The 25352-nt window shown below is 42.6% G+C and overlaps 1 protein-coding gene across 1 annotated transcript in view; it reads left to right on the top strand.

The window, feature by feature from the left end:
* Positions 1-25352, top strand: part of LOC146360003 (calpain-13-like) — an 89766-nt gene that overhangs the window by 33694 nt on the left and 30720 nt on the right. The window contains exons 3-6 of the mRNA XM_084832537.1: positions 1798-1867; positions 7868-7986; positions 21781-21914; positions 24528-24702. Coding sequence (XP_084688663.1) covers positions 1798-1867; positions 7868-7986; positions 21781-21914; positions 24528-24702 — 498 coding nt within the window. The remainder of the gene's footprint in view (positions 1-1797; positions 1868-7867; positions 7987-21780; positions 21915-24527; positions 24703-25352) is intronic.

Here is a 25352-nt window from a genome sequence, read left to right as displayed (position 1 = left end):
ACAACCTTGGAGGGGAAAATCTCCACTTGAATCTTCACCCCTGCACCCTACCAGCTCAAGCTGAAAAGTAGGGATATTAGAGAATTCCACCACGGACTCCAGTGAGGCCAGATTCTTTAGAATCTGGCCCCCTGGAGTCTGTGGCGGAACAGAGCAATCCCCCCCACCACCCCGCGAAATTGTCCCGGGACGGACCCAACCTGGTGTCGGCCGTCCAGTCCATCCACTGCCCCTGGTCTGCGGCTGTGAATGGCTGGCCCAGTCTGCGGCCACCATTTGCATCCCTGTGTTAGCCATGATAGGCTACGTAAGTATTTATGTAGCCTATCACGGCAAAGAGCAGGGACACAAATGGCAGCTGCTATGCCATTTGCATCCCTGCCTTTTGCCGTGATAGGCTATGTAAATATATACGTAGCCTATCATGGCTAACGCAGGGACGCAAATGGCAGCCGCTACGCCATTTGCGTCCCTGTGTTAGCCGTGATAGGCTACGTATATATTTATGTAGCCTATCACGAAAAAAGCAGGGATGCAGATGGCGTAGCAGCCACCATTTGCGTCCGTGCTCTTTGCCATGATAGGCTACATAAATATATACGTAGCCTATCACGGCTAATGCAGGGATGCAAATGGCAGCTGCTATGGTGGCTACCATTTGCGGCCGCAGCCCGGCAGCGGACAGAAGTCCGGCTGTGGCCGGGGAGGATTCTGGGGGGAGGGATGGATCGCCTCCCCCCTCCCTGCAGATGCCCTGGATGGAACGGGGTAAATAATTCGTACACCCCTAGCCAAAAGCTCCATAGTGGTTTATTTTATTTATTTAAAATATTTCTTGGCCGCCTTTCAGGGCAGAAGCCCTCCCAAGGCAGCTTACAGCAATAAAATACATAAAAACAGTTGAACTTTAAAAGTGATAAAAACATAAAAACAATAAAAGCAGCAACAATGTTAACAGCAGTACCAGCAACAATAGCAGTCATATCATGAGAAGGCCAAGGTAAAATAATATGTTTCCAAGGCCTTCTTAAAAGTCTGCAATGACGGAGCATGGCGGACCACCAATGGCAGCTTGTTTCAAAGGTGTGGGGCCACTGCAGAGAAGGCCCTCTTACATGTGATCTGACTGATAGTTCCTCTTCTGAGGTTAATGTCATGACCTCAGTTGAGGACAGAGAGAGGAAAAAGGGGTGTCATGACCTCAGATGAGGATGGAGAGAGGGAAAAGGAATAAATATGGAAAAGGAGATTGGAGGCCCCCAGCTACTGAGGACCTAACAATTATACAAGTTGTAAGAAAACATTCCTTTTGAGTTTACTGATCACAAAGAAGCTGTTGTCTCCAGGGATTTGTTCAAAGAGGGTGAGGAAATTTGGAAAGCAGTTTTTAATTCATAGTTCTTGCACCCATTGGTTCTCCCTTCTTATTCTGTGCATTCCTTTTTTTTTTGGCTGCAACTAGCAATATCAAGCAACAACAATATTTCCTTTGTTTGCTAATTTTTAGCACTCCCCGTGTTACAACAAAAGCCAGATCTGCTGCAAGAACACAAGTGAACTTGCATTTCCACTTTCTAAAAGTAAATTATAATATATAAAAACGTAACTTGTGTACATGAGCAATTGATAATGAGGAATTTACTTCTGTGTTAACATTCTTCATATTGTGCTGTAACGGAGCACAAAATTGCTGAGGTGAGGTAATGTGAAACTAGATTCACCTAAAATTACAGGCACGTATCAACTGATATGAAGTGATAGAAACTGATATTGTTCTCTACTTTATCTCTTTTTAAGGACATATTCAAAAAACCACATTTAGTGGTGGATGGTATCAGCAGATTTGATATTATGCAAGGGGAATTAGGTAAGATCCAAATTCTATTTTGACTCTTGGGGTTGACCGGCCTACAATTGAAGAGGCATATCTTCTCTTGATCATATCCTACTAATGTCTACTTATTTATAGCAAAGCTATCAAACACAGCTAAACTCTACAACAAAGTAATTGTTTTGTGCATTTTTTTTTTTTTTGCTGTTGTACAAGTATTTCTTACCTGTAGCCCTGTTCCAATGACATGGAATGCACAATAAACAAGTGTGAGGGGTTAAGATTGCATCTGGTTGCCTGCCTCCTGAAAATGAGGTTCTTACTTTGCCCCAGTGGGTAACCAGAGAAAGTGTAACCAGAGGTGAGCCAAAGCTGTTCAAAAGTTCAATACATTTGAAAGATGGGTTTAAAATCTAAACAGGAAAACAGTGAATGCGTTTTCAGCTTGTGAAAGATGAAAACATGCCACGCAGGAAATATCAAGAGATAATAAACATAAACAATTTATAAACAGTAAATGCAAAGGAACATTACATGCAGAAATAATATGAAACATTTAATGGTTACAGAGAAAATACAACTGTAAAACCACCAGGCAGGGTGACTGTTACATGAAAAAGTTACAACATGCAAAATAAACTACAATTTAACTCATATTGAAGCCTACCAGAAAAACAAAATAAAATGGAACTACATTAGAGTCTCAAGTGAAATAGCAATGATATGCAAATATGAGAGACAAAATTAGCGGTAATCTAAATGGTTAGTTAGTTCCACCTAAACTCTCACCAGTCCAACTACTTGAGTGCAATTCCTAAACTTCCAAGTATATAGTTGTGTAGCCTGAAGATTAAGGAAAAGGAGGGGAAAAGAAAAGGAAAATTATAGCTACCCATCCCAAAGAGAGATCCATGCAACAGGTTTTTGTGGACCCAGATGAAAACTAAAAGAGCCAATCCCAAGGCCCAAGGTACAGGACCCAGGAAAGTCCAGATAGGAAAAAAATTAATCCAGTTAGGGTGCAATCCTATGCACGCTTAGATGGAAAAAAAATTCCTACAACTCCCAGCATTCCCCAGCCAGCCATGCTGACTGGGGAATGCTGGGAGTTGTAGGACTTTTTTTTCTGTCTAAACATGCATAGGATTGCACCCTTAGGAAATGAAGGAAATGTTTTAAAAGGAAAAAGATGGTCAAAGGGCTGGAGCAACTCCCCTATGAGGGAAGGTTACAACAGCTGGGATTGTTTAGCTTGGAAAGACTTGATAGAGGTGTACAAAGTTATGTGCGGTATGGAGAATGTGAATAGGAAGACATTTTTCTCCCTCTCTCATAGTACTGGAACCTGGGGTCACCCTATGACGCTGATTGGTGGGAGATTCAGGACAGATCAAAGGAAGGATTTCTTCATACAGCGCATAGTCAAACTATGGAATTCACTACCACAAGATGTAGTGATGGCCACCAACAAGGATGGCTTTAAAAGGAGGTTAGACAAATTCCTGGAGGAGAAGACTACCAATGGCTAATAGTCTTGATGGCTATATGTACTTCCACCATCAGAGGAAGTATAGCCATGCACACCAGTTGCTGGGGAACATGGGCAGGAAGGTGCTGTTGCACACATGTCATGTTTGTGGCCTTCCCATCGACAGATGTTTGGCCAATGTGTGAACAGAATGCTGGACTAGATGGACCCTTGGTCTGATCCAGCAGGGCTCTTATATTCTTATGTGGTGAAGTCTGAGCCTTACCACTGATGCCAATGGAGACTTTTTCCCTTTTTGCTACCCCCCCGAGGGGGATTTCAGGAAGCAAGGGGGGGGGATAATCCTCCTCTCCCATGGTTAGGTTAGAGTAAAAAAAAAGAAAGCCTCAGCTACACACTAGAGTAGGCGTTCTGAAAGTTTGTGGGTCAGTTGGCACATCTCGAATTTTGATTGTGTTGTGGGTACTCTCACAAAATGGATGTCACAGAGGCAGCTTGCACCTTCATAAAATAGTTAGCATGGTGGTTATGGCTCATCACAAAACACTCATTTTATGGAAAGCAAACTGGTGAGACTAAGAGAAAAGTAATTTGCCAAATAACCTAATATACGACAGAGGTGAAGTCTGAGCTCCAGAGCCAAAACCATTCATTTGAACCCAAACAAAGATGATGTTGGATGGTGGCACTTTGTTTTGCAGCATGCTGGCCTCCCAGTAAAAAAAAAAGTATAATTGAGAAACATAAGAAATAAACTAAAACTCAGGAGTGGTGGGGAGCCCGGTGGGCACCAAGAGAGGTATTTGTGGGCATACTGGTGCCCACGGGCTCTATTTTGGAGTCCCCAGTGCTACGTGATTCAAGTAACATGTAGTTTGGCTCTGTATGTAGGAACTCTATCTTATAAAACAACATGGTACAGAAGATGCAGGCAGTGTCTACACATGTACAATTTTGTACAGATGCAGGGTCTGTTCTTATAGTATGTTGAATGACTGGAAATTGGAAGCAGGTCCATTGGGTGTGATCCCCAAATCCCTTACACCATCATCCCCACATTGTCACTATATAAGAATAGCTCACCTGGACCAAAGCCTTATGTAGTCCAGCATCTTGATTCCCACAGCGGCTAACCAGATGCCTATGAAAACCCCATAATCAGGACATGAGCATAACAGCCCTTTCTTGCTCTTATTCCCCCACAACTGGTATTCAGAGGTGTGTTGCCTTTCATCCTGGAGGTAGTGTAGAGCCATCATGACTAGTAGTCTTCAGTAGCCTTCTTTTTTCAATTTTAAAAAAATAATTTTCTAAATACAAAGACAAGCAAACAGAAAAGGAAAGCAAACTACATCAAGTTTAAGTGTAATTGTTGACATAGGGGTCAACAATTACTTTAGAATAATTTGCTTTATAGGCAAAATATGGGTGGAATTTATTTTCTGCTTGGAAATTTTCTTTACGGTTCTTCATAATAGAAAATTATATTTTGTCTCTTTTCCATAATCTGAGGAAAGGCTTGCATAGATGTTGCTGCATACATTCCTGTATATGAAATAAAAAGATGCCATATTGTATAAAAATCAGATATTTTAACTTTGCCTTTAGCTAACGTCAGCTGATACATCAATTTTCTGCCATGGCTATTTGCCACAGCTCGATGTACCAAGACTTCAGTGTTAGAAGTTCTGCAGTTTTAGAACTTCTAGCTATTAGCCTGCAAGCTGCCATCAGCATGAACACAATTAATTGCTTAGATGTCACTTTTGCATTTTGTTCTTCCTATATTGTTAATAGAGCCAAACATATATAGTTTGATGTGTAATGTTTGCCATTTTCTGAAAATATCATGTTCCAAAGCAGAACCTTACCTTTCATGACTTTTTCTAACCCCATTTTAACGCCATTTAAGTTGGTGGCCATCACCACATCCCATGGTAGCAAATTCCATAGTTTAACTAGGTGCTATGTTAAGAAGTCAACTTCCTCTTGAATCTCCTGAATTTCCCACCATTCAGCTTCACTGGATGACCTATTGGTTCTAGTATTATGAGAGGGGGAGGAAAATGTCTCTATCCACTTTCTCCTCACACCATGAATAACTATTTATTTATTTAACAATATTTATACACCTCTCCACATCAAAGATTTCGGAGCGGCGAACAGCAAGATAACAGAATAAAACTCCACAATTAAAACATTTTAAAAGAACAGATTCTGAACATAATAAACCGCGGGTGGTCACGTCTCCCCTTTCTCACCTATGTTCATGCCCCCCCTTGCTCGCCTTTTGGTATGCACCATGTCTTCTGTACAGGATTATCTGAACTAGGCCATACATGAACAGTCTCCTGACTGGCTTTTTTATGGTAACTCCAAAGTATCATCAGAATCTGCAACTGATGCAGAAGGGTGGTTGCTTCACCTTTTCCCTTCCTGTGGTTTTGTCCCCTCAAAATTACCCTTTCCAAGTGGCTTTCCCCCGCTCAGATATGCAGACTCTATGGGCTGGATCCACACTATGTTAGTCATGCTTTAGTCCCACTGAAATCAGATAAGTTAGTCATGACTTCAGTGGGTTAGTTGACATAGGTGACTGCACCTAACTTTGGTGACTATACCCTAAGTTAGTTAACATATGACTAACTTGGGCTGCAGTCCTATGCATGTTTAGACAGAAAAAGGTCCTAAAACTCCCAGCATTCCTCAACCAGCCATGCTGGCTGGAGCATGCTGGGAGTTGTAGGACTCTTTTTCTTTCTAGTCATGCATAGGATTGCACTTTCAGTCTGGTTCCAACCCTATGTATTCAGATGGGAAAGGAGTTGGGGGGGGGATTTTTCGCAGACAAATAGCAGAAAGGAATTATTTTATGTATTTAATTATTTTAATCTATATTAATAAAAAACCCAAGTAGGAACAAGAATTGGCTTTAGATCTAGTTCAGGTGCAACAACCACATAAAACATTAGTAAGAAATGTTGTAAATCACCCAGGGTTGCCGGCTGACCGGCCAGATGGGCGATTAAGAAATTTAATAAATGAATGAATGAATGAATGATAGGATGGGGAATGGACTTAGAGAAGACTGCCTTCCCCAATACAGTCCTATGTGATAATTAAGATCATCGGAGGAGGTATTCCTGTTTGCTGCAAGATGGCAGTCTGCAGGTCATGATGCAACCAGGAAGCAGTCCTTCTCCTTGGTGGTGCCCACCATGTGGAATGACACTTTGGGGCAGTGCCAACTATAATATGTTTTAGGCACTAGCTAAAAACCCATTTCTTTACCAATGCCTTCCCTGAGTGAGTGTGCTGCCCAGTTGGTTTGTTTTGTAATTATGGTATTGTATTGGTTTTATTTGGTTTTAATGTTATTATTAATGTTTTATAAAAATGTTTTGGCAATGATTATGTCTTTTAATTGTCTTTTAATGTATATCATAATGTATTTAATGTATTAATATAAACCTCTTAGAGATATTTTTAAATATGGACAGTGGTATCTATTAAATAATAAATAAATCGTTACCAAAGAAAAGTATACTTAACTGATTACTGCAGATTGTGTAATCAAATCAATCAGTAGAAGTTTCATCTACAGTAAAATGTTGCTATTAAAAGCCTTCTTTGCATGCATTTACGTGAAGGGTTTCAGTGTGGGTATGGAGTTTTACATTAGGAAACAGTAGTTGTAATGCCTACAAAACAGCTGGCTTTGGGCGCATGGCCTATTGACAGCTGACTGCGCATGTGCAGTATGTTATTCTACATTCCATGCCAGAGATAAATTTGGGGGGAAATGCCATTCAGTAAATAAATCCAGGGTGGAATCCAATGGGTGCTTATGCCCCTGCCGACTGCCTTACACCCCGCCAATTCCTGTCCACAAGCAGGACCCACTGCTTGTGGAAGGAAGATTTAGCACTTCCGGGGAAACCAGAAATGAGCAAAAACACTTGTTTCTGGAATGGGGCAGGTCGGCGGAGCTATCATAAGGGAGCTCTGCCATCCTGCCCCAATCAGGAAACAAGCGTTTCTGCTCATTTAAGGGCTTCCTCTGGGAAGCACAAAATTGCTGTTGCACAAGCAGTGGGCTCCACTCATGCAATGGAATCGGTGGGGCCCACCACTTGCACAGCAGAATCAGCGGGGCACAAGAGAACTGGAGGAGGCATAAGTGCCTCGTTGGATTCTGCCCCTGGTCAAACATTGCAAGTTGGACAAATTCATATTCTTGGTCAGGTAACTCTGAGCTATGGGAAAAGCCATAGCTCAGTGGTAATGCATAAGGTCTGCATGCAAAAGGTCCCAGGTTGAGTTCCCAGTATCTCTAGATAGGGCTGGGAAAGACTTTTGTTCTGTCTAAAAACCTGGAGAGACAGGGCCTGTTAGAGTAGACAGTACTGACCTGGATGGACCGATGGTCAGAGACTGTATATGGCAGCTTCCTATGTTCCTATGAACTTTGGAGAAATGTTTGCTAGGATAGGTTGTAGGATACTGATTGTGGGAACAATTACAACTTCTCCCTTGCGTTCTTCAAGGTGATTGTTGGGTTCTGGCAGCTCTTGGTTGTTTGACTATACAACAACGGTTCCTGGAAAGAGTTATTCCGAAAGACCAAGGATTCAAAGAGAATTACGCAGGGATTTTTCATTTTCGGGTATGTAACACAGTGTGTCATTGTTGTTTTTGTTGTGTCAAAGTTATGTTTTCAGCCAAAACTTCAGAACTAAGAGCTGTTGGTGGTAATAGGCAATAAAAAGCCTTTACTACTTGCCACGTTGGTTACCAACACTAACGACAAAAACAAAGCATACAGACATAATACATAAGCATCTTAATTAAAACATATAAAAGTTAAAATACATAAAAAGCAATGGATAAAAAGGTCTCTCCAGGGGAAATGAAAAATGTTAACTATTATCCTAAGTCAACTGGTCCTTTTCTTACAGTTAACAGTTATGGATTGGAAGCATTTACTACAAATCTTTCTAGGCACTGTAATGAATGGGTCCATTCTATAAACGGCGGAGGTGTTGATGTTTGCTTCTCCTTGATAATCTATGCTAAAATGGTATATATTCGGTCTTAGTAATGTATGGCTTTCCAGTACTGTCTCCAATATAGGTTTTAAAATAGGCTGCTGGGAATTGCTTCATGACAACCTCATAAGCATTTATGTAGCAGCATTCCATTATTCTTATTAAAAAGTGGAGTCTATTATGTTTGAAAACGTTTTTCACTATCCTCTTATCAGCCATTCAATACACCTGGATCTACTTTTCTTCTGACAAGAAGATCAAACAGAAGCAAACAAAAACCAGCCAAAAAACCCATGCCCCTGTATCAAATATCTTTGTCTGTAATGTTCTTAAATTATCTCTTTAAAGTTGCTGCTAACACAGCACAGCTTGGTAATGAGTTTTCATGCAACTTTGTGAAGAATGCATCATTTTCCCCCACAAAGAGATAAAAAGCCTATTTTCTGTTTCAGCAGTAGTGCCTGCCATTTTATACGACTTCAAAGGACTTTTAGAAATGGGAAAGCAGAGCTTTATCAGCCTTTTGCACCAATTGGTCATAAGGCACCTGATGTAATTTCAGGTACACTATAACACTATGCAGGTCTGGGCTTGGCTAGTGACTGATACCAGTTGGGGAATGTTTCTCCGAGGAAAGGGCAGGAGGGAAATGTTACAAAGAAAAACATTATCAATTATGTCATTATTGGGTGGCTGTTGAACACCAGCCCAGCAAGGTAGGCTGCCACCACCCCTTCATCCAACTCAGCCTGAGACAGCAGACTCTCAGACCTTACAAGACACCCCTAAGGCTTAGGAAACAAGGGCCCAAACCAGCACTCTCTGTTTCAAATCCCTAGGCCTGAAACCTTAAACAGGAGCAACAACCAGGGGAGAAGCTCTGGACCTAGTACCAAGACTTAATTGGAATGAAGCACACACATTCAATTACGATAGGTAGTAAGTTTATTTATAGAAAGGGGAAAAGGAAAGGGGATAACGTGCAACATACAACAAACAGCAATATTTGGAAACAGTACTTACAGAGCTAAACAACAAAACTGTCTATACATACTAGTGGCATGGGTCTTCTATAGAGCAGGACCTCAGAGAGCCAGCAATCCAAAGCAGGCAATGCAAAGAGAAACATAAAACATGATGAAGACAAAGGTATCTTTTCTCCCCTTTGGTTTTATAGCCAAAATTTGATTTAGAAAATCTGAGGTGATCTCTATTAACCAATCATGAGCTAGCTGGAAACTATCAGCCCAGACTTTCAAGGCAAGAGGGGGGGGGGGACACAGAGAAATTTCCCACCAACACTTAGCTGAACTCATGAAGTCCAATTAGTGGACATTTTACCTTGAAGCCTGGGACAGCATGAGATACCATCTCCAGGTGACCTAGGAAGATATGTTCCATTCAGCCTTACTGAATGGAACTGTGTAGGCTGCTAAAACACAGGCGTTTTGTGACTTCTTGACATTTACATATATTCAAATTTGTATGCATGAGCATAAATGTATAAATAATAACTATAGTTTAAATAAAATACAATAATCTCACCATAGTGTAGGAGACTGGCCAAGTGACCTATGTGCCTGCTGTTAAGTCTGGTCTCCAGGTGCTAACTGCTGATGAGCAACTTAAAGGCTCCAGTTTTCCCTTCTTATGGTTCTTTAACTTGAAACAGACTTGGATTGGACAGCCCATCAAATAGAGAACACTTTCAAATAGAGGGCTGTCCTCTAATACCTCTCCAAGATAGAGGACTGTCCTCTGTAAAGTAGGAAACCTGGCCATCCTACCTTTGTCTTTACCATCACCTAACGAACTCTGATCTTCTGGAACTTATAATAAGGCCTTCTTAGTGTTAGCACCCTGGCTGTGAAATGTTTTTCCCCCAGAGGATAGACTGGTGGTGATATTAGCACCAGGTGAAAACAATCCTTTCCTGGCAGGAGTTTGATTAGATGGATGGCCCTATGTATTATACAACAAGATAGCTGATGGGTGGTATATATGAAGCTTGTGATACTGGTTTCATATACACCACCCTGTGCATTTTCATTCTCTTTATTAGTTTCATGATGATATAACATGCATTGTGACCTGCTCTGTGATGAATTTGTAATGAAGGGCAGGATATAAATTTTGTAAATAAATACATAAAAGCTCCAGAATTGAACCTTTTCCCTAGGGCCTTTAGACGTTGCATTTCTGCATGGGATTGGAGTGGTGTGTGTGTGTGGATGCATTGTGCTGCTCTAGTGCACATGCTCAGGAATGTGTGTGCATATACATTAAGGCACCATGCAGTGCACAGCCTGCTATTTCAACCATTGCAGCTGTTGAGGTATGCTTGGAATTGCCAATAACATATCATTGGAGAACTCTCTCTCTCTCTCTCTCTCTCTCTCTATATATATATATATAGAGAGAGAGAGAGAGAGAGAGGGCGCGCAAACACCCTCTTGGCTTTTAAATCAGTGGATCACAGGGTATTGCAGAGTCAATGAATAAATAAATACAGCATAGAACAGACTGAGTGGAGCCTTCAGTAATGGGTAATGACAGTGAGACCTTAGGCAGTGAACCCTGGCATGAAAATAGGTATGTTACAAGTATGTCCCTATCTCTGTCACTGAAATATTGAAGACCCCGACCTGGAAAAGCCACACCCTCTGATGCATGGATAGAGTTCTTGACTGAATTCTCATTTGGCAAACTGCTTTTAACAGATTGGTTTCTGTTGGATTTGGCTGATCTTCTTTTAGACATGATAGCTGATTGGCTTTTGATGACTGCTCAGTGGCCTTTGATTGATATTTTGTTCATGATTTTATTGGTTTACCTCAGGGGTGGGCAACACATGGCCCGTGCAGCCCCCATGAGGTTTTTGTGGGCCCTGCTGGTAGCCCTGCTACCTCCACTGTGCCACTGGATTCCAGCAATTCTGCTGGGGAAAGTGGCACACGGGGAGCACACACCTTGTTTCCCAGCTGTTGGGTGGGCCAGGGGAGTGCAATTCTATAGAGAAACCGGGTGCACTGTCCTTAGGTGCCATGTGTCTCTGCAGAGATGGCAATTCTGCTGGGAAGCAGGGCCCACGGGAATGGTACTAACAAAATTTAAAATGAATAAATTAAAGGCGCAATCCTATGCATGTGTCAAGGGCTCCTTGGAGGCCTCTCTCAGTCTAATCCAGTAGCCAAGTCCAGACACAGACAAATGGATTCTTTTCAAAGCTTTATTCCTCTTTTACAACTTAACAACTCTACTGTTAGCAACTAGATATGAGCAGCAGAGTACCTATGCCCTACATTGGAACAGTTGGTCCCCGTTTGAAAGGGAATTACTGGCAGACCCCTGAACTTAAGGACTAGGGAGAGTCCCTCCCCTTTTCCCTTGGATCCTCTGGGTGCAGCCGTTGTTTGCGTGCCAACTGGGCACGACGCCTCCTTTCTGCGCCCTCCATTTGGCACCGCTCTCTGCGTCGGCGTCGCGCATCCATCAAGTCTGCTTCCCGCGCTCTGTCACTCCCAGGACTGCTATCTAAGCTAGGAATGCTGGTGGGAGGAATCTCCGTCAGCTGTTGGCCCTGGGAAAGAGGAGCACGCTCCTCTCCCAGGAGCAACTCCTCTTCCTCAGAATCAGAACTACTCTGGGATTCTATGGGCTCAGTGTCCACCCTGACAGCATGCTTAGATGGAAAAAAAGTCGTAAAGCTCCAAGCATTCCCCAGCCAGCCATGCGGGCTTTGGTAATACCATTCCATCTAAATACCCTTAGGATGTGCCCTAAAGAACAAGAACTCTGTAGCTCTGTAGCTCTCTTTACAGCTGAGAGAGTTTTCTTTTCTCTGTGCTAACCATGAGAGTCTGAATGCACCGCCAAATAAAATGGGGATTTTTTATTTCACTGTGAACTTTATTCTTGACCTTTGGAAATCTTCCATTCTCTGGATTGAATTGCCGCAGTCTCTTGGAAGGCACCTTATTGTTTGCACCTGAGCCCTCCTGCTTTCTGCAGTGTTTGAATAAAGGTACATCAGAGTCTTAACCTTAAACCTTCTCAGTTAAAGGGCTATCTGCATCACGCTGGCTATTGGCATCAGCTGTCAACTGCGAGTCAGAATACACTCCAGTATCAAAGGAGCTTGGAAAGAGGGTGCTCCAGCGTGTTCTCGCATCTACACCTTAGTTCTCTGCCAATCAGCTACAATTCAAGATGAAACAAACTTGATTATCTTTTTACTGGCTTGAAGCTGTGCTTTTACTTTGATGGTTCGGATAAACCCAATTTGCATCAAAAGCCTTTCTAGTTCTTGTTATGCAAAATTTAAACTTCGCTTCCTGAGTTGCTTGTAAGCTAAATCAAGCAGGAGCTTTGGAATGTAGGAGAGATATCAAATGCTTCTTCCCATTGCAATCTTCAACACTCTGTTTTTGGCAGATAACCCTTGAGGGCACCAAGCCTAAAGAGAAATATTGATCTCATGCAGGTACTTGTGATTGCCTAACAATTCTTGCCATTCAGGAGGTGGTTGCTGTGTATGTATCTATATGTGTGTGTGTGTGCACGCATATATATATATATATATATATATATATATATATAATCAGATACATCCCACAAAATACAATATATATTATAATTTCACAGGAAGCTGCCTTAGATTGGATCAGATCATTGGTCCTCAGGGGTTGTAGCTCTGTCAGTGGCAGAGCACCTGCTTTGCATGCATAAGGTACTTGTTTCAATCCCCGGCATCTCCAGGTAGGGCTGGGAAAATTCCTGCCTGAATGGAGAGCTGCTGCCAGGCAATGTTTAGCAGCTTAGACTCAGTATAAGGCAGCTTCCTATGTTCTACCCATCTAGCTCAGTATTGTCCACACTGAAGACTCATTCACACATTACTTGCTGTGTTGCCCCAGCCGTGGGCGTTGAACTCTTCAGATTAGAGTTGCCAAGATAGTGATAAATCAGATTCAAAGGTTTTCTTACAAGGAGACTTTATTGGGTAACTACAGCACACAGGCTTACCCAATGGTTGGATCAGCCAGCTCCTCTGAACCATGAGCCATGGGGTCAAATGGGTTTTATACCATACATGTCAGCAATGAGGCAGCACAACACTAGCGTCCATTCCCAGCATAGGCCAGAAGTGTTTGGTTCTCAAGCACAGCCACCTGCAGCTCGGCATAAACACAGAACTTCACTTCTCAGGCACGGCCTGCTAAGGCTTTCTCCTCATTAGCAAGGAATGCACTGAGAAGGCTGTTATTGGCCCTTTGAATCATAGAATCATAGAATCATAGAATAGAATCATAGAATAGTAGGGTTGGAAGGGGCCTACAAGGCCATCGAGTCCAACCCCTGCTCAATGCAGGAATCCAAGTCAGAGCATCCCTGACAGATGGCTGTCCAGCCTCGTCTTGAATGCCTCCAGTGTGGGAGAGCCCACCACCTCCCTAGGTCATTGGTTCCATTGTCGTATTGCTCTAACAGTCAGGAAGTTTTTCCTGATGTTCAGCCGGAATCTGGCTTCCTGTAACTTGAGCCCATTATTCCGTGTCCTGCACTCTGGGATGATCGAGAAGAGATCCTGGCCTTCTTCTCTGTGACAACCTTTCAAGTACTTGAAGAGCGCTATCATATCTCCCCTCAGTCTTCTCTTCTCAAGGCTAAACATGCCCAGTTCTTTCAGTCTCTCTTCATAGGGCTTTGTTTCCAGTCCCCTGATCATCTTGGTTGCCCTCCTCTGAACCCTCTCCAGCTTGTCTGCATGCTTCTTAAAGTGTGGTGCCCAAAACTGGACACAGTACTCCAGATGAGGCCTAATCAGTGCTGAGTAGAGGGGAACTAGTACTTCCCGGGATTTGGAAGCTATGCTTCTATTAATGCAGCCCAAAAGAGCATTGGCCTTTTTTTCAGCCACATCACATTGTTGGCCCATATTCAGCTTGTGATCGACAACAATTCCAAGATGCTTCTCGCTTGTTGTGTTGTTGAGCCACGTATCCCCCATCTTGTAACTGTGCATTTGGTTTCTTTTTCCTAGGTGCAGAACTTGGCATTTATCCCTATTAAATGTCATTCTGTTGTTTTCTGCCCAGCACTCCAGTCTATCAAGATCACTTTGAATTTTGTTTCTGTCTTCCAAAGTGTTAGCTATCCTGCCCAATTTTGTGTCATCTGCAAATGTGATTCATCTGTTGTTATTTAGTCAGTTGCTTCCGACTCTTCGTGACTTCATGGACCAGCCCACGCCAGAGCTTCCTGTCGGCCGTCGCCACCCCCAGCTCCCCCAAGGTCAAGTTTGTCACCTCCAGAATATCATCCATCCATCTTGCTCTTGGTCGGCCCCTCTTTCTTTTGCCTTCCACTTTCCCTAGCATCAGCATCTTCTCCAGGGGATCCTGTCTTCTCATGATGTGGCCAAAGTACTTCCGTTTTGCCTTTAAGATCCTTCCTTCAAGTGAGCAGTCTGGCTTGATTTCCTGGAGTATGGACTGGTTTGATCTTCTTGCAGTCCAAGGCACTCTCAGAATTTTCCTCCAGCAACGCAGTTCAAAAGCATCTATCTTCCTTCGCTCAGCCTTCCTTATGGTCCAGCTCTCGCAGACATAGGTTACTACAGGGAATACCATTGCTTTCACTATGCGGACCTTTGTTGTCAGTGTGATGTCTCTGCTCTTAACTATTTTGTCAAGATTTGTCATGCTGTCCTCCCAAGAAGTAAACGTCTTCTGATTTCCTGGATGCAGTCAGCATCTGCAGTAATCTTTGCGCCTAGAAAGACAAAGTCTGTCCCTGCCTCCACATTTTCTCCCTCTATTTGCCAGTTATCAATCAAGCTGGTTGCCATAATCTTGGGGTTTTTTAGGTTTAACTGCAACCCAACTTCTGCACTTTCTTCTTTCACCTTCATCATGAGGTTCCTCAGCTCCTCCTCGTTTTCAGCCATCAGAGTGGTATCATCTGCATATCTGAGATTGTTAATGTTTCTTCCAGCGATTTTAACTCCAGCATTGGCTTCATCCAGCCCAGCACGTCGCATGATGTGTTCAGCGTACAGGTTGAATAGGTAGGGTGAGAGTATACAGCCCTGCTGTACACCTTTCCCAATCTTAAACCAGTCCGTTGTTCCGTTGTCTGTTCTTGCTACTTGGTCGTTATACAGATTCCTCAGGATTTCATCATCCTCAATTCCTCATCATCAATTCCTACACTTGATGATGATTTACATCAAGGCTATTTCCATTTATTGATTGTAAATTGAACAATATGTTTTGTCACTGAATGAGAAGTTGAAGGATTGTGCTACAGGAAGGATCTTTCCTCCTCCTCCTATTATTATTATTACTGTAAATGTGCTTTACACTTTACAAAGTACAATAGGAAAGGTCACTGCCACAAGGAGCTTACAGATTAGTTTAGAAACAGGTGAGCGCGGGAGAAATGATAGAGTGCACAAATTATGAATGGTGTAGATTAAGTGGATAGGAGAGGTTTTTCTCCCTCTTTCATAATACTAGAACCCAGGGCCATCCCATGAGATTTAGGACAGATAAAAGGAAGTACTCCTTCACACAGTGCATAGTTAGACTATAGAATTCACTACCACAAGATGGAGTGATGGCCACCAACTTGGATAGTTTTAAAAAGGGGATCAGCCAAATTTATGGAAGATAAGGCTGTCAATGGTTACTAGTCATGATGGCTATATATTACTTCCAGATTCAGAGGCAGTATGCCTCTCCATACCAGTTGCTTGCTGGGCAACACACAAGCAGGAGAGAGCTATTGCACTCACATCCTGCTTGTGGGCATCGCATCCCATAGGTTTCTAGCTGGTCACTGTGTGAACAGAATGCTGGACGAGATAGGCATTTGGGCTGATTCAGCAGGGCTCTTCTTATGTTCTTATGTTCAGTCTAGCTTGTGTTGGTGCTTCAGAGTCACTGTGGTATGAGAGCTATTATTGTAGAGTACGTGGAGGCTGTGGCAGATATCACCCAACTGCATTTTGTTATGACTATCTCAGCTTAGAAACATTCAGTTAAAAAGAGAATTCAAGGAATGGAGGGTATGACATGATTGTTCCAATATTCCTGAGGTCTTGTTGTAGCTTTACCAAATATCAAGATCTTTGAAGTTGGATCCATGACCTTGCCCTTTTCTGTCTTGTTCCTTTCACGGGCTCCAATCTCAGCAGCCACCCGAAGCCAAATTTATCCCTGACACGTCGACTTATATCTTTGTACGACAGCCATGGAGATTTTGTCCCACAGTGTTAGCAAAGTCATGACACACTACATTAGCCTGCTAATGATTGTAGAAATGGATCTTTTGGTTTGTCCCCAGTGCATTCTATCTTTGCCTACAGTCCTTTCTTGAAGCACTGCATCAGATGTATTTGTTAGATGAACACCTGGACTATCCAGCTGCTTAAGTGGCTAGTAGGACCCCTTTCATCCATCAAGCAGATAGATAATAGCCCACAACAATCTAAATTTGCAGAAGATTCCTTTTCAGATACAGGCCATGCCAACATTTGATGTGGTTGCTTACAAAAGAAAAACCGGGGGGTGGGGAGGGGACGGGACAGATGGAGAGAAAGTGGCATACCTAGTCAGTAGTTGTCCAATTCTACATCTACAGAGAACTGAGTGAAAATTGACCTTCTAAGATGGACATTGTTTCCAGCCCTCTCTTTATTTATTTTATTTATTTCATGTCTATACCACCCAATAGCCAAAGCTCCGAGAACCTGTGCATTAATCTCATATATACACTCATTTATTTTATTTATTTATACCAAAAACAGAAAGATATCCCACTTTTCCCCCTCCCAAAAGGAGTTGCTCAAAGTGGTTAACACAAAAATAAAAGTAATAGTAACAGTGAGGGACCGCATGTGGGTGAATAAATGGGGGCTAAGTGCAGACAAGATGGAGGTCCTGTTGGTCAGCACACAGGCCAACCTGGGATGGGGAGTATAACCTGCTGTCGAAAGGGTTGTACTCTCTCTGAAGAACCAGGCTTGCACCTTGGAAGTGTTCTTAGATCCAGTACTGCTCCTGGATGGTCAGGTGGTGGCAGTGGCCTAGAATGCCTTTGCTCAGCTAGCGTGCTCTCAGTGTCGCTTCCTGCAGATCTGGCTACATTGGTCCATGCCTTAATCGCCTTGCATTTAGATTATTGTAATACATCCTACATGGGGCTTCGCTTGAAATGTGTTCAGAAACTACAGCTAGTGCAAAATTTGGTGGCTGGACTGTTGTCTGGTTCATGTTTGACAGACCATATAACACTGGACTTGAAACAGCTTTGGTGGCTTCTTATTTGTGTCTGAGCCCAATTCATGGTGCTGGTTTTTACCAATAAAGCCTGAAGTGGATTGAGGCCAGGGTATCGGAAAGACTTCCTCCTCCCGTATGAACTTGCCCAGAGCCTATGTTTATCATCTGAGGCCTCTTTATGAGTCCCACCTTCTAGAGAGGTGAGATTGGTGGGAACTCGAGATAGGATTAGGACCTTCTTTGTAACAGTGTCCTGGTTATGTGTCTTTACACAGCTGATAAACTATACTGTTCTGCCAAGTTTTCAGTGATTAATGTCATTCCTTGATTCTCCTGTTGTGTATGCATGTTTTCATGATTTCTTTGTTGTTTTAAAAAAATGGTTGCATTTTATTCTTTTTATGGGGTTGGATCCAACACTGGTTATTGGCTAGTGGAAGCAAAACTGCTGGTGGAACAGATTTCCCCTTCCCCTGCAGCCCCCTCCTTCTCCCCCCCCCACACACACACAAATATGCTCCAGAAGATTGAAGGACACTCTGGAGCAGATTTGGGGTGCACACAGGGGCTGCACCAGGGAGGAGAGGACAGGGAAGTTTCATTGTACCTGTGGAAAACACGCTGCATGAGTGAACTTCCGCTCGTGCGACTGTTGGATCCATTGTTTTATTGTAAATCACCTCAGGCGTGTATTGAGTGGAAGGGTGATTCAAGAATATATTAAGACAAATACATAAATAATAAATAACACAAGAGTACCAGTCTTAAAAGTAGTATCAAGAACACCCCCCCCAAAAAAAACTAACAATAAATAAGTTAAATTAAGCAACCACAAAACCAAAAGCTTGTTTCAAATGAGATGTTTTCCATCACCAGCAGATGGGGTCTGAAATAAGTTGTGACTACCCAGGAGAGAGATCATGGTGGCATAATGAATAGTTCTATAAAAATGTCAATTCGGTACGCAGCGGCAGTAGAAAGGGCAAATTCCATATTAAGCATCTTCTTTTTTTAGGACAGGAATTGGGGAAAAAATTGCTAGCTAGTATTATAATGTCTCTGCTTTGATTTGTGGTGTGCCCTGATTTGGAACACTTTACAGTCTGATCACCTCATCTTAAAAAAGGATATCATAGAGCAGGAAGGTACAGAAAGAGCATCTTCCCTAAAGGCGAATGAGAAAGGGCATAGTTGGGTTTTCTTTTTTTTAAGCTTTAGTTTAGAGCAAAGACAAATAAGGGACACATGAATGATAGGTATTTCTAAAATGTGAATGTGTAGAGAGTGGATGGAGAGAATTCTTGTCCTCTCCAATAGCACTATAGCTTGGGTCTCCCAATAAAATCAATTGTCATTAGATTCAGAATGGACCAAACAAAGCAATTCTTCTCATAGTGCTTAATCAATTTATGGAAGTCTGCCACAAGATCTTCTAAACGGGCACAGGCTTAGAAGTTTCAAAATGGGATTGGACAAATTCTATTGCCATAATGGCTAAATAGGACCTCCAGTTCAGATGCAATATACCACTGAATACCAATTGCTGGGGCCTGTAAAAAGGCATCCTAGGCTTCCTGGATGCATCTGGCTAACCCTGTTGGAAACAGGATACCGAATTAGGCATACCTCAGTCTGAATCTGTAAGGTTCTTTGTTTCTTTTCTTATCTTCTCTATCTAAAGTAGGCAACTTCTGGAGTGTGTGTGTGTGGGGGGGGAGACTGCATTGCGCCTCCTGGAACCCTGAAGGTACTGCACCCTTCCCCTACCCCCAAAAGTGGCCACCACCACTGAAATCTGCTGGGAAATAAGGTGTGTGGGGTGTGTGCACCTGATTTCCCAGCACAATGGGGCTCCAGACAGTTTGCTAAACAGCTGGTGGGCTGTCTGGAGTCCCATTTTGCAGAGCAGCAGAGCACTTGAAGGGAGTCATCCCTGTGTGCTTGTCAGGGTTGTTTCTGAGTGCAGGGAGTGGGATGGCAGTTCAGATTCTGAAGGAGAACCACCAGACATGGGGGAGGTGTTTTCCCACATGACTGGGCCAGCTTCTCAGGATACAAACACCCAGCTGGCTGAGGATGAGGATTCCTCTTTACACACCCCTGTGAGAGACAGCGAACAGAAGGAGGGGGGCATTGGAGAGTCTGCTCTAATGGACGCCAGGTGCAGGCAGAGAGCAAAGAGAGTGAAGGCAGGGGTGGAACTTAGACAGTCTACCCAATTGGCCTTGTGTGAGAAGCTGCGCTCAGAAGCCTCACAAGAGTGGAGGTTCCTTCCCCCCTTAAGTTAGGCTAGTGAGACCGCCTTTCCCTTCAAATGGCAGGCAACTCTCTTAACTTCCTTTTGAATCCCCCTGAAGGCATTCCTTTGTAGACTGAAAGTCACTGAGAATTTGCATCTGTATGACCCTGTGAAGTAATGGATTAAAAGTTGTAGACTGAAGCCTCTCATCTGTGTTTGTCTTCGGCATTGAAATATAGTGGGGGCTAAAAGGAATCCTGGCAGTGTTCTGTTTCTCTGCAGAAACAGCAGTTCTGCTGTGGAGCACGTCCCCAGTGGAATTGTGCCAGGAATTGTTGGAATCACACTGTTGGGACCCCAATTCTTCTGGGATTTCAGGGGCACCAATGGTGGTGGCAGCGACTGGGTGGGGGTCGCAAAAATGGACTTGCAACCCACCCATGATCTACACCACCTACTCTTCAGGTGAAAAAGCTCCTAGAGCAATTTACATGAGATCAATAGCAAGAAAGACAATTCCTGCCCTTAGGTTTACAGTCTAAAAGGTACAACACCAAAGAAAAAAGTGTTGGGAAGAAAAGAGGAAAGCAAGCAAACTCAAGCACCATTCTTAAAGTTACGTAGCAGTTCTTATCATGATAAACTGGAATGGAAACAGTTCAGGGAGAGGAGGAGCCTGATGAAACTGATCAGCTGAGCCAATGATGTGGCCCCTGCTTCCCATTTCTCCCATAACTTCTTTTCATTCATTAGGCCAGCATAGTTGAGTGGACCTTTGCAAAACTGTATACTCCCAGTTTGTTTTGCTTTTAGTGTTACAATTGTGAATCAGTTTGGGCTGTTTTGTTTTGTTTTGTTTTTCTTTACAATTTGGCAGTTTCAAAATTACCTCCTATTAGGGTGCCAAGAGAGGACCTGACCCTTGCCCCTTTAATAGTTGTGTAGAAGAGGAATTTAAACTACACCTGATGAAATTCCCTCTTCTATACAACTATGAAAGGTTCAGGAGTCCAGTCCTCTGTTTTGTCTGGCCATCTTATCGCCTAACTGCTGTCTGTCAGAGAGTGGGTCTTCTGTTTCCTTATCATTTTCACAATTTCTTACAAATCAATGAAATACAGCGCAAAATACTTGCTTTAATTGAAGGAGCTCACTGACGGGTGAAAACAACAGCATTTTAAACAATAAATAACTGTGTGGCACTTTAAAGGCTTCACACAAAAGCAAGTATTCTTCTATAAAAATTATCTCACCACTTGTCCTTGGCCTCTTTGCCTTCCGTTAACAGTCAAAGAGGCTTCCTGGCCCTGTCATAGATTACGCAAAGGCGATCATAGCATGCCAATAGAGGCAAAGCCCCCATAGAGATAGCCTGTGCAACTCAGTGGTAGGCCATATGCTTTGCATGCAGAAGATAAAAGATTCAGTCTCTGGCATTTCCAGTGAGGGTTGGGAATGGGAAACACTCCTTTCTGAAACCTTGGAGAGCTGCTGCTGGACATTGCAGACCAGTCTTCTCCCACCTTCCAATCTCCAGATGTTTTGGACTACAACTCCCAGGATTCCTGACCATTGACCATGCTGGCTGGGGCTGGTGGTAGTTGCAGTCCAAAACATGCCAGGTTGCGGAAGGCTGGACAAGACAATATGGAACTAGATGGACCAATGTCCTGACTCAGTATAACACAGCTTTCGATATATTCCCTGTGTGCTTTGCCTTGAAGCATCTCCTGCCCTACCAGGGCCTGGGAAGGTTCTACTTGTTCTGGATGCTCCATGTGTGGTATAAGGTATTTTTAACATGCCATTTTAGGTCCCTCTCTATTGTGTAGGTGGAGCACATGTTCTTATGAAATAAGCTCATCCTTCTCTCTATCATTTTCTAGTTCTGGTACTTTGGAGACTGGGTGGATGTGGTGATAGATGACCGACTGCCTTTTCTCAATGGGAACTGCGTATTCGTCCATTCCCTAAGGAAAAATGAATTCTGGCCAGCGCTGCTCGAAAAAGCCTATGCCAAGTAAATATGAATACAACCTGTTTCTCTTTCAAGTTCTGTTTCCATGACTGTACCCTGTGCCCTGCTTAATTGGGACCACCGGCAATTATTCTGTGATTTGTAGATGGAACAACCACTTGCAAAACTCAGAAACAGAGAGACAGGATTCCTAGTCAAATAGTAGATCCACATTTCCTTTGTTCGGTTGTGGAGTCCAGTGATTTACCATGAGATCCTATACATATCTAATCAAAAGAAAGACCCATTAAGTTCAATGGGAATGACAGGTAAGTGGAAATAGGAAGGGATGGACAAATCTGTCAGTTTCAGTTTCTCGCAGTTTCTCATTTGTCCAATTTAAATTCGCTTCATCTCAAAATTTAAGAATTTCTCCAGTCTTAATTTTGGTTTGTCCCAAACTTTGAGTTTTTTAAAACGTTTGCATGAAGATCATAAACAATTTTGGGCACATTTCTCCTAATACATGCATTTTTGTATGCTTTTCTTTTTACTGGAGAACTTTATTGCAAAATTTGGAAAAGTGAATTTCAGAGGATAGCTGAGTTTCAGTTTGCATAGTGGTTCAAAAGTGCGAAATTAGGTAAGTTTGCATTAAAGTGTAAACTGAACAAATTTCTTCCTCATCTCTTGATATAGGGTTGCAGTCTTAGTTACTGGGATGGGTGTGGAAAACCCCATCCCCAGAAAGTTTGCTTCTGGTTGTGCTACCAACTGGATCCATCTGTATTTCTTCTCCTACCTGCGCTCTGTATCTGGGGTTTTCCACCTCAGTAGTAGGACAAGAAGATACAGCATTATCCTGCCACTAACCATAAACCCTCTCCCACCCTCCCCAGTGTCTGTCAAGGCAGCCACCCCAGTCACATTGTAATTCCAACTGGAATAATTTCAGTCCATTTCACATGACCTCAGTTTTCACCTTATTTGAGCAACTCAGGATCCACATACCACTCCAAAGCCACCATTCCCTGCTCCTGCAAAATCATGCAGGAGCAACAGCATTCAACAGCAACATGAAATGTCAGATAAAAATAAGCAGATATTAAAATGCTGATTTTCTGAGACTGAAATATAGATTAGAAAGGGTTGACTCAGGTACCCTTTGCTGAATAGCATTTTCCTTCCAGAAAATGCCAGATCACTATTACATTAATATGGCAAGGGATGCTGTTTATGAGATTTTTCTGCAAGAGGATTTTCCCCTGTGCGCACTTTAATTTTTTTTTCTTGTCAATCTAGGTTGGGAACATTATTTTAAAATACAATTAGCCATGGATTTCATTTGCTGATTCTGCATGATACTAAGATAGTGTACTCACTGTGTTTTTTAATGGCATGTACTCCTGTTATCTACAGTCAATTCTGATTCATCTTTTTTTCTTTTTTCTTTTTTTTTCCCATTTGTGATCAAAAGCCCAAGATAAGGAAACAAGGCTGGAAAGATGCCTTCTGGTAACCAGACATGCTACTATCTGATGAACGTTCAGTGACCTGAGCAAAATAAAAATGAAGTAATCTAAAATTAGTGCCCATGTTTTACACAGATCTGCAGTACTTAATTCCGCTGTTTGCTTGTATGCTTAGTTATCTCTGTTAGATCTCCTTCCAGCAGTAGCACTTTGTTTTTAAAATTCAGATGATTGTAAACATGCAACCAAGGGTGTTGTTTCAGCTTTCAGAATGTGGTGTGCGATCTGGTGTTTGCGTTCAAAATTCATCAAGGTACAAAGGCCTGCCCAGGGGACACATTCAAGGTTCAGTTGCAGAAAACACAATAGAAAATGCCAAACCAAACCGAAACAGTGCATATTAAGAGCTCTTTTCATGCTCATTTTTATTTATATTTATACATAATAACTGTACCAATGTTATTACTGCAGGACAGATAGCTTTCTTTTGGAAGTAAAGTGATTTGCAGGGCTAGCTTAGGGGATTTTGCTACCTGAGGCAAAGAACAAGATCTTGCCCCCCCTGCCCCGCCCCTTCCGCCATTCCACATACAGTAGCTGACTAGACTGATAGTTGAATCTGACCTCAATACTGGTGATGGAATAGTGTATCCTGAGGGCAGCAGGCTTAGCTTAGGGGGTGCACACCGAATTCTGGCATACACAGTTCTGTCCTCCAACAGAGGGGAGCAGCTGAGAGGCTCAGGAGGAAAGGCCGGGAGCACCGCCACAGCTGCCCTTCCCCAGCCTTCAGCATCTTGCGATGTGATTTGCAGAACAAAAAGTGTCTTCAAAAATTGTGTGCATTTGAAAAACGCACATGGGAAAAATATGTACTTTCGAAAAAGGTGCACAAACATGTTTGACTCGATGGGAGAAAAAAATTGTACATTTCAAACGTGCATACAATTGATGTGTACATTTGGAAAACGGCATGAAAATTGTCCAACTTAAGTCAGACTGAGCTTCCAAGTGAAATGTGGAGACCCTCAACAAGCTTGGGATTTGCTCATTCGTACATCCCTAGCTTAGCATTACTTCTGAAAACACACTGTCAACCTGCCTCTATCCATCAAACCTCTCCTATGATCTGTTATAAATACAAATTTAGTTTCCCTTCTTCTGCTCCCACCACCTAATTGCAAAGTCTTCTATTTTCTTCCAGGTTGCATGGTTCCTACCAGAAGTTGCACTGGGGCTTCATTGGAGAGGCTTTAGTGGACTTCACCGGTGGAGTCCAGGTGTCGTTTGACCTTAAGAGCCCCAATCCTTTTCTTCATGAGATAGCGAAAAATGCTTCTAACTCAAAATGTCTTATGGGATGCACCACTCCCAGAGCAGTAAGTCAGAAGTTTTATTTATTTATTCATTTATTTTATAACTCAGACCGACCACCAACCAGGTGGCCAGAGCAATATACAACAAAAGCATCTTTAGAACGTATCATAAAACCAAGAAACACAGGATCGAGGAGCATATCATACAATAAAAATTGAGCACCTCCTCCTATATAAACCTGCCCATTCTTCAAGATCTACAGATCAAGGCCTGCTGATTGTTCCATCTCCTGCACATGTATATTGATGGCAACCAGAGGAAGGGTCTTTTTAGTTGTGGCACCCCACCTTTAGAATTCTATTCCCCCCTGCAGTGTGACAGGCACCAGTCTGATGGTGTTTTTGGCACCTGTTAAGAATCTGTTCATTTGACCAAGCATTTGCTGATTTTAATGTTCAGGTATTTGAGATTCTTGGTTGCTATTGTGGATTTCTATTTCAATTTTAATTGTTGTTTTAATTAATTTTCTATACTGCCCTGGAATTTGTTAAAGAAGGGTGGTATATAAATATTCTAAAGAAAGAAAGAAAAAGAGAATGACATTAACACTGAAGAGTGACACAAAATATTACACAGCATTAAAAGTGCATGGAATAGAAGTATTTCCTGTCCATCTAAACTAAGTAAGGAAGGAGCCAATCTCATCTCCCTT

This window comes from Heloderma suspectum, chromosome 1, assembly GCF_057233095.1.
Source record: "Heloderma suspectum isolate Gila_16-S chromosome 1, 16-S_ref, whole genome shotgun sequence".
In the NCBI taxonomy this organism is placed as follows: Eukaryota; Metazoa; Chordata; class Lepidosauria; order Squamata; family Helodermatidae; genus Heloderma; species Heloderma suspectum.
The sequence above is the reverse complement of the archived record's forward strand: the minus strand, read 5'-3'. Positions and strand labels throughout refer to the sequence as shown.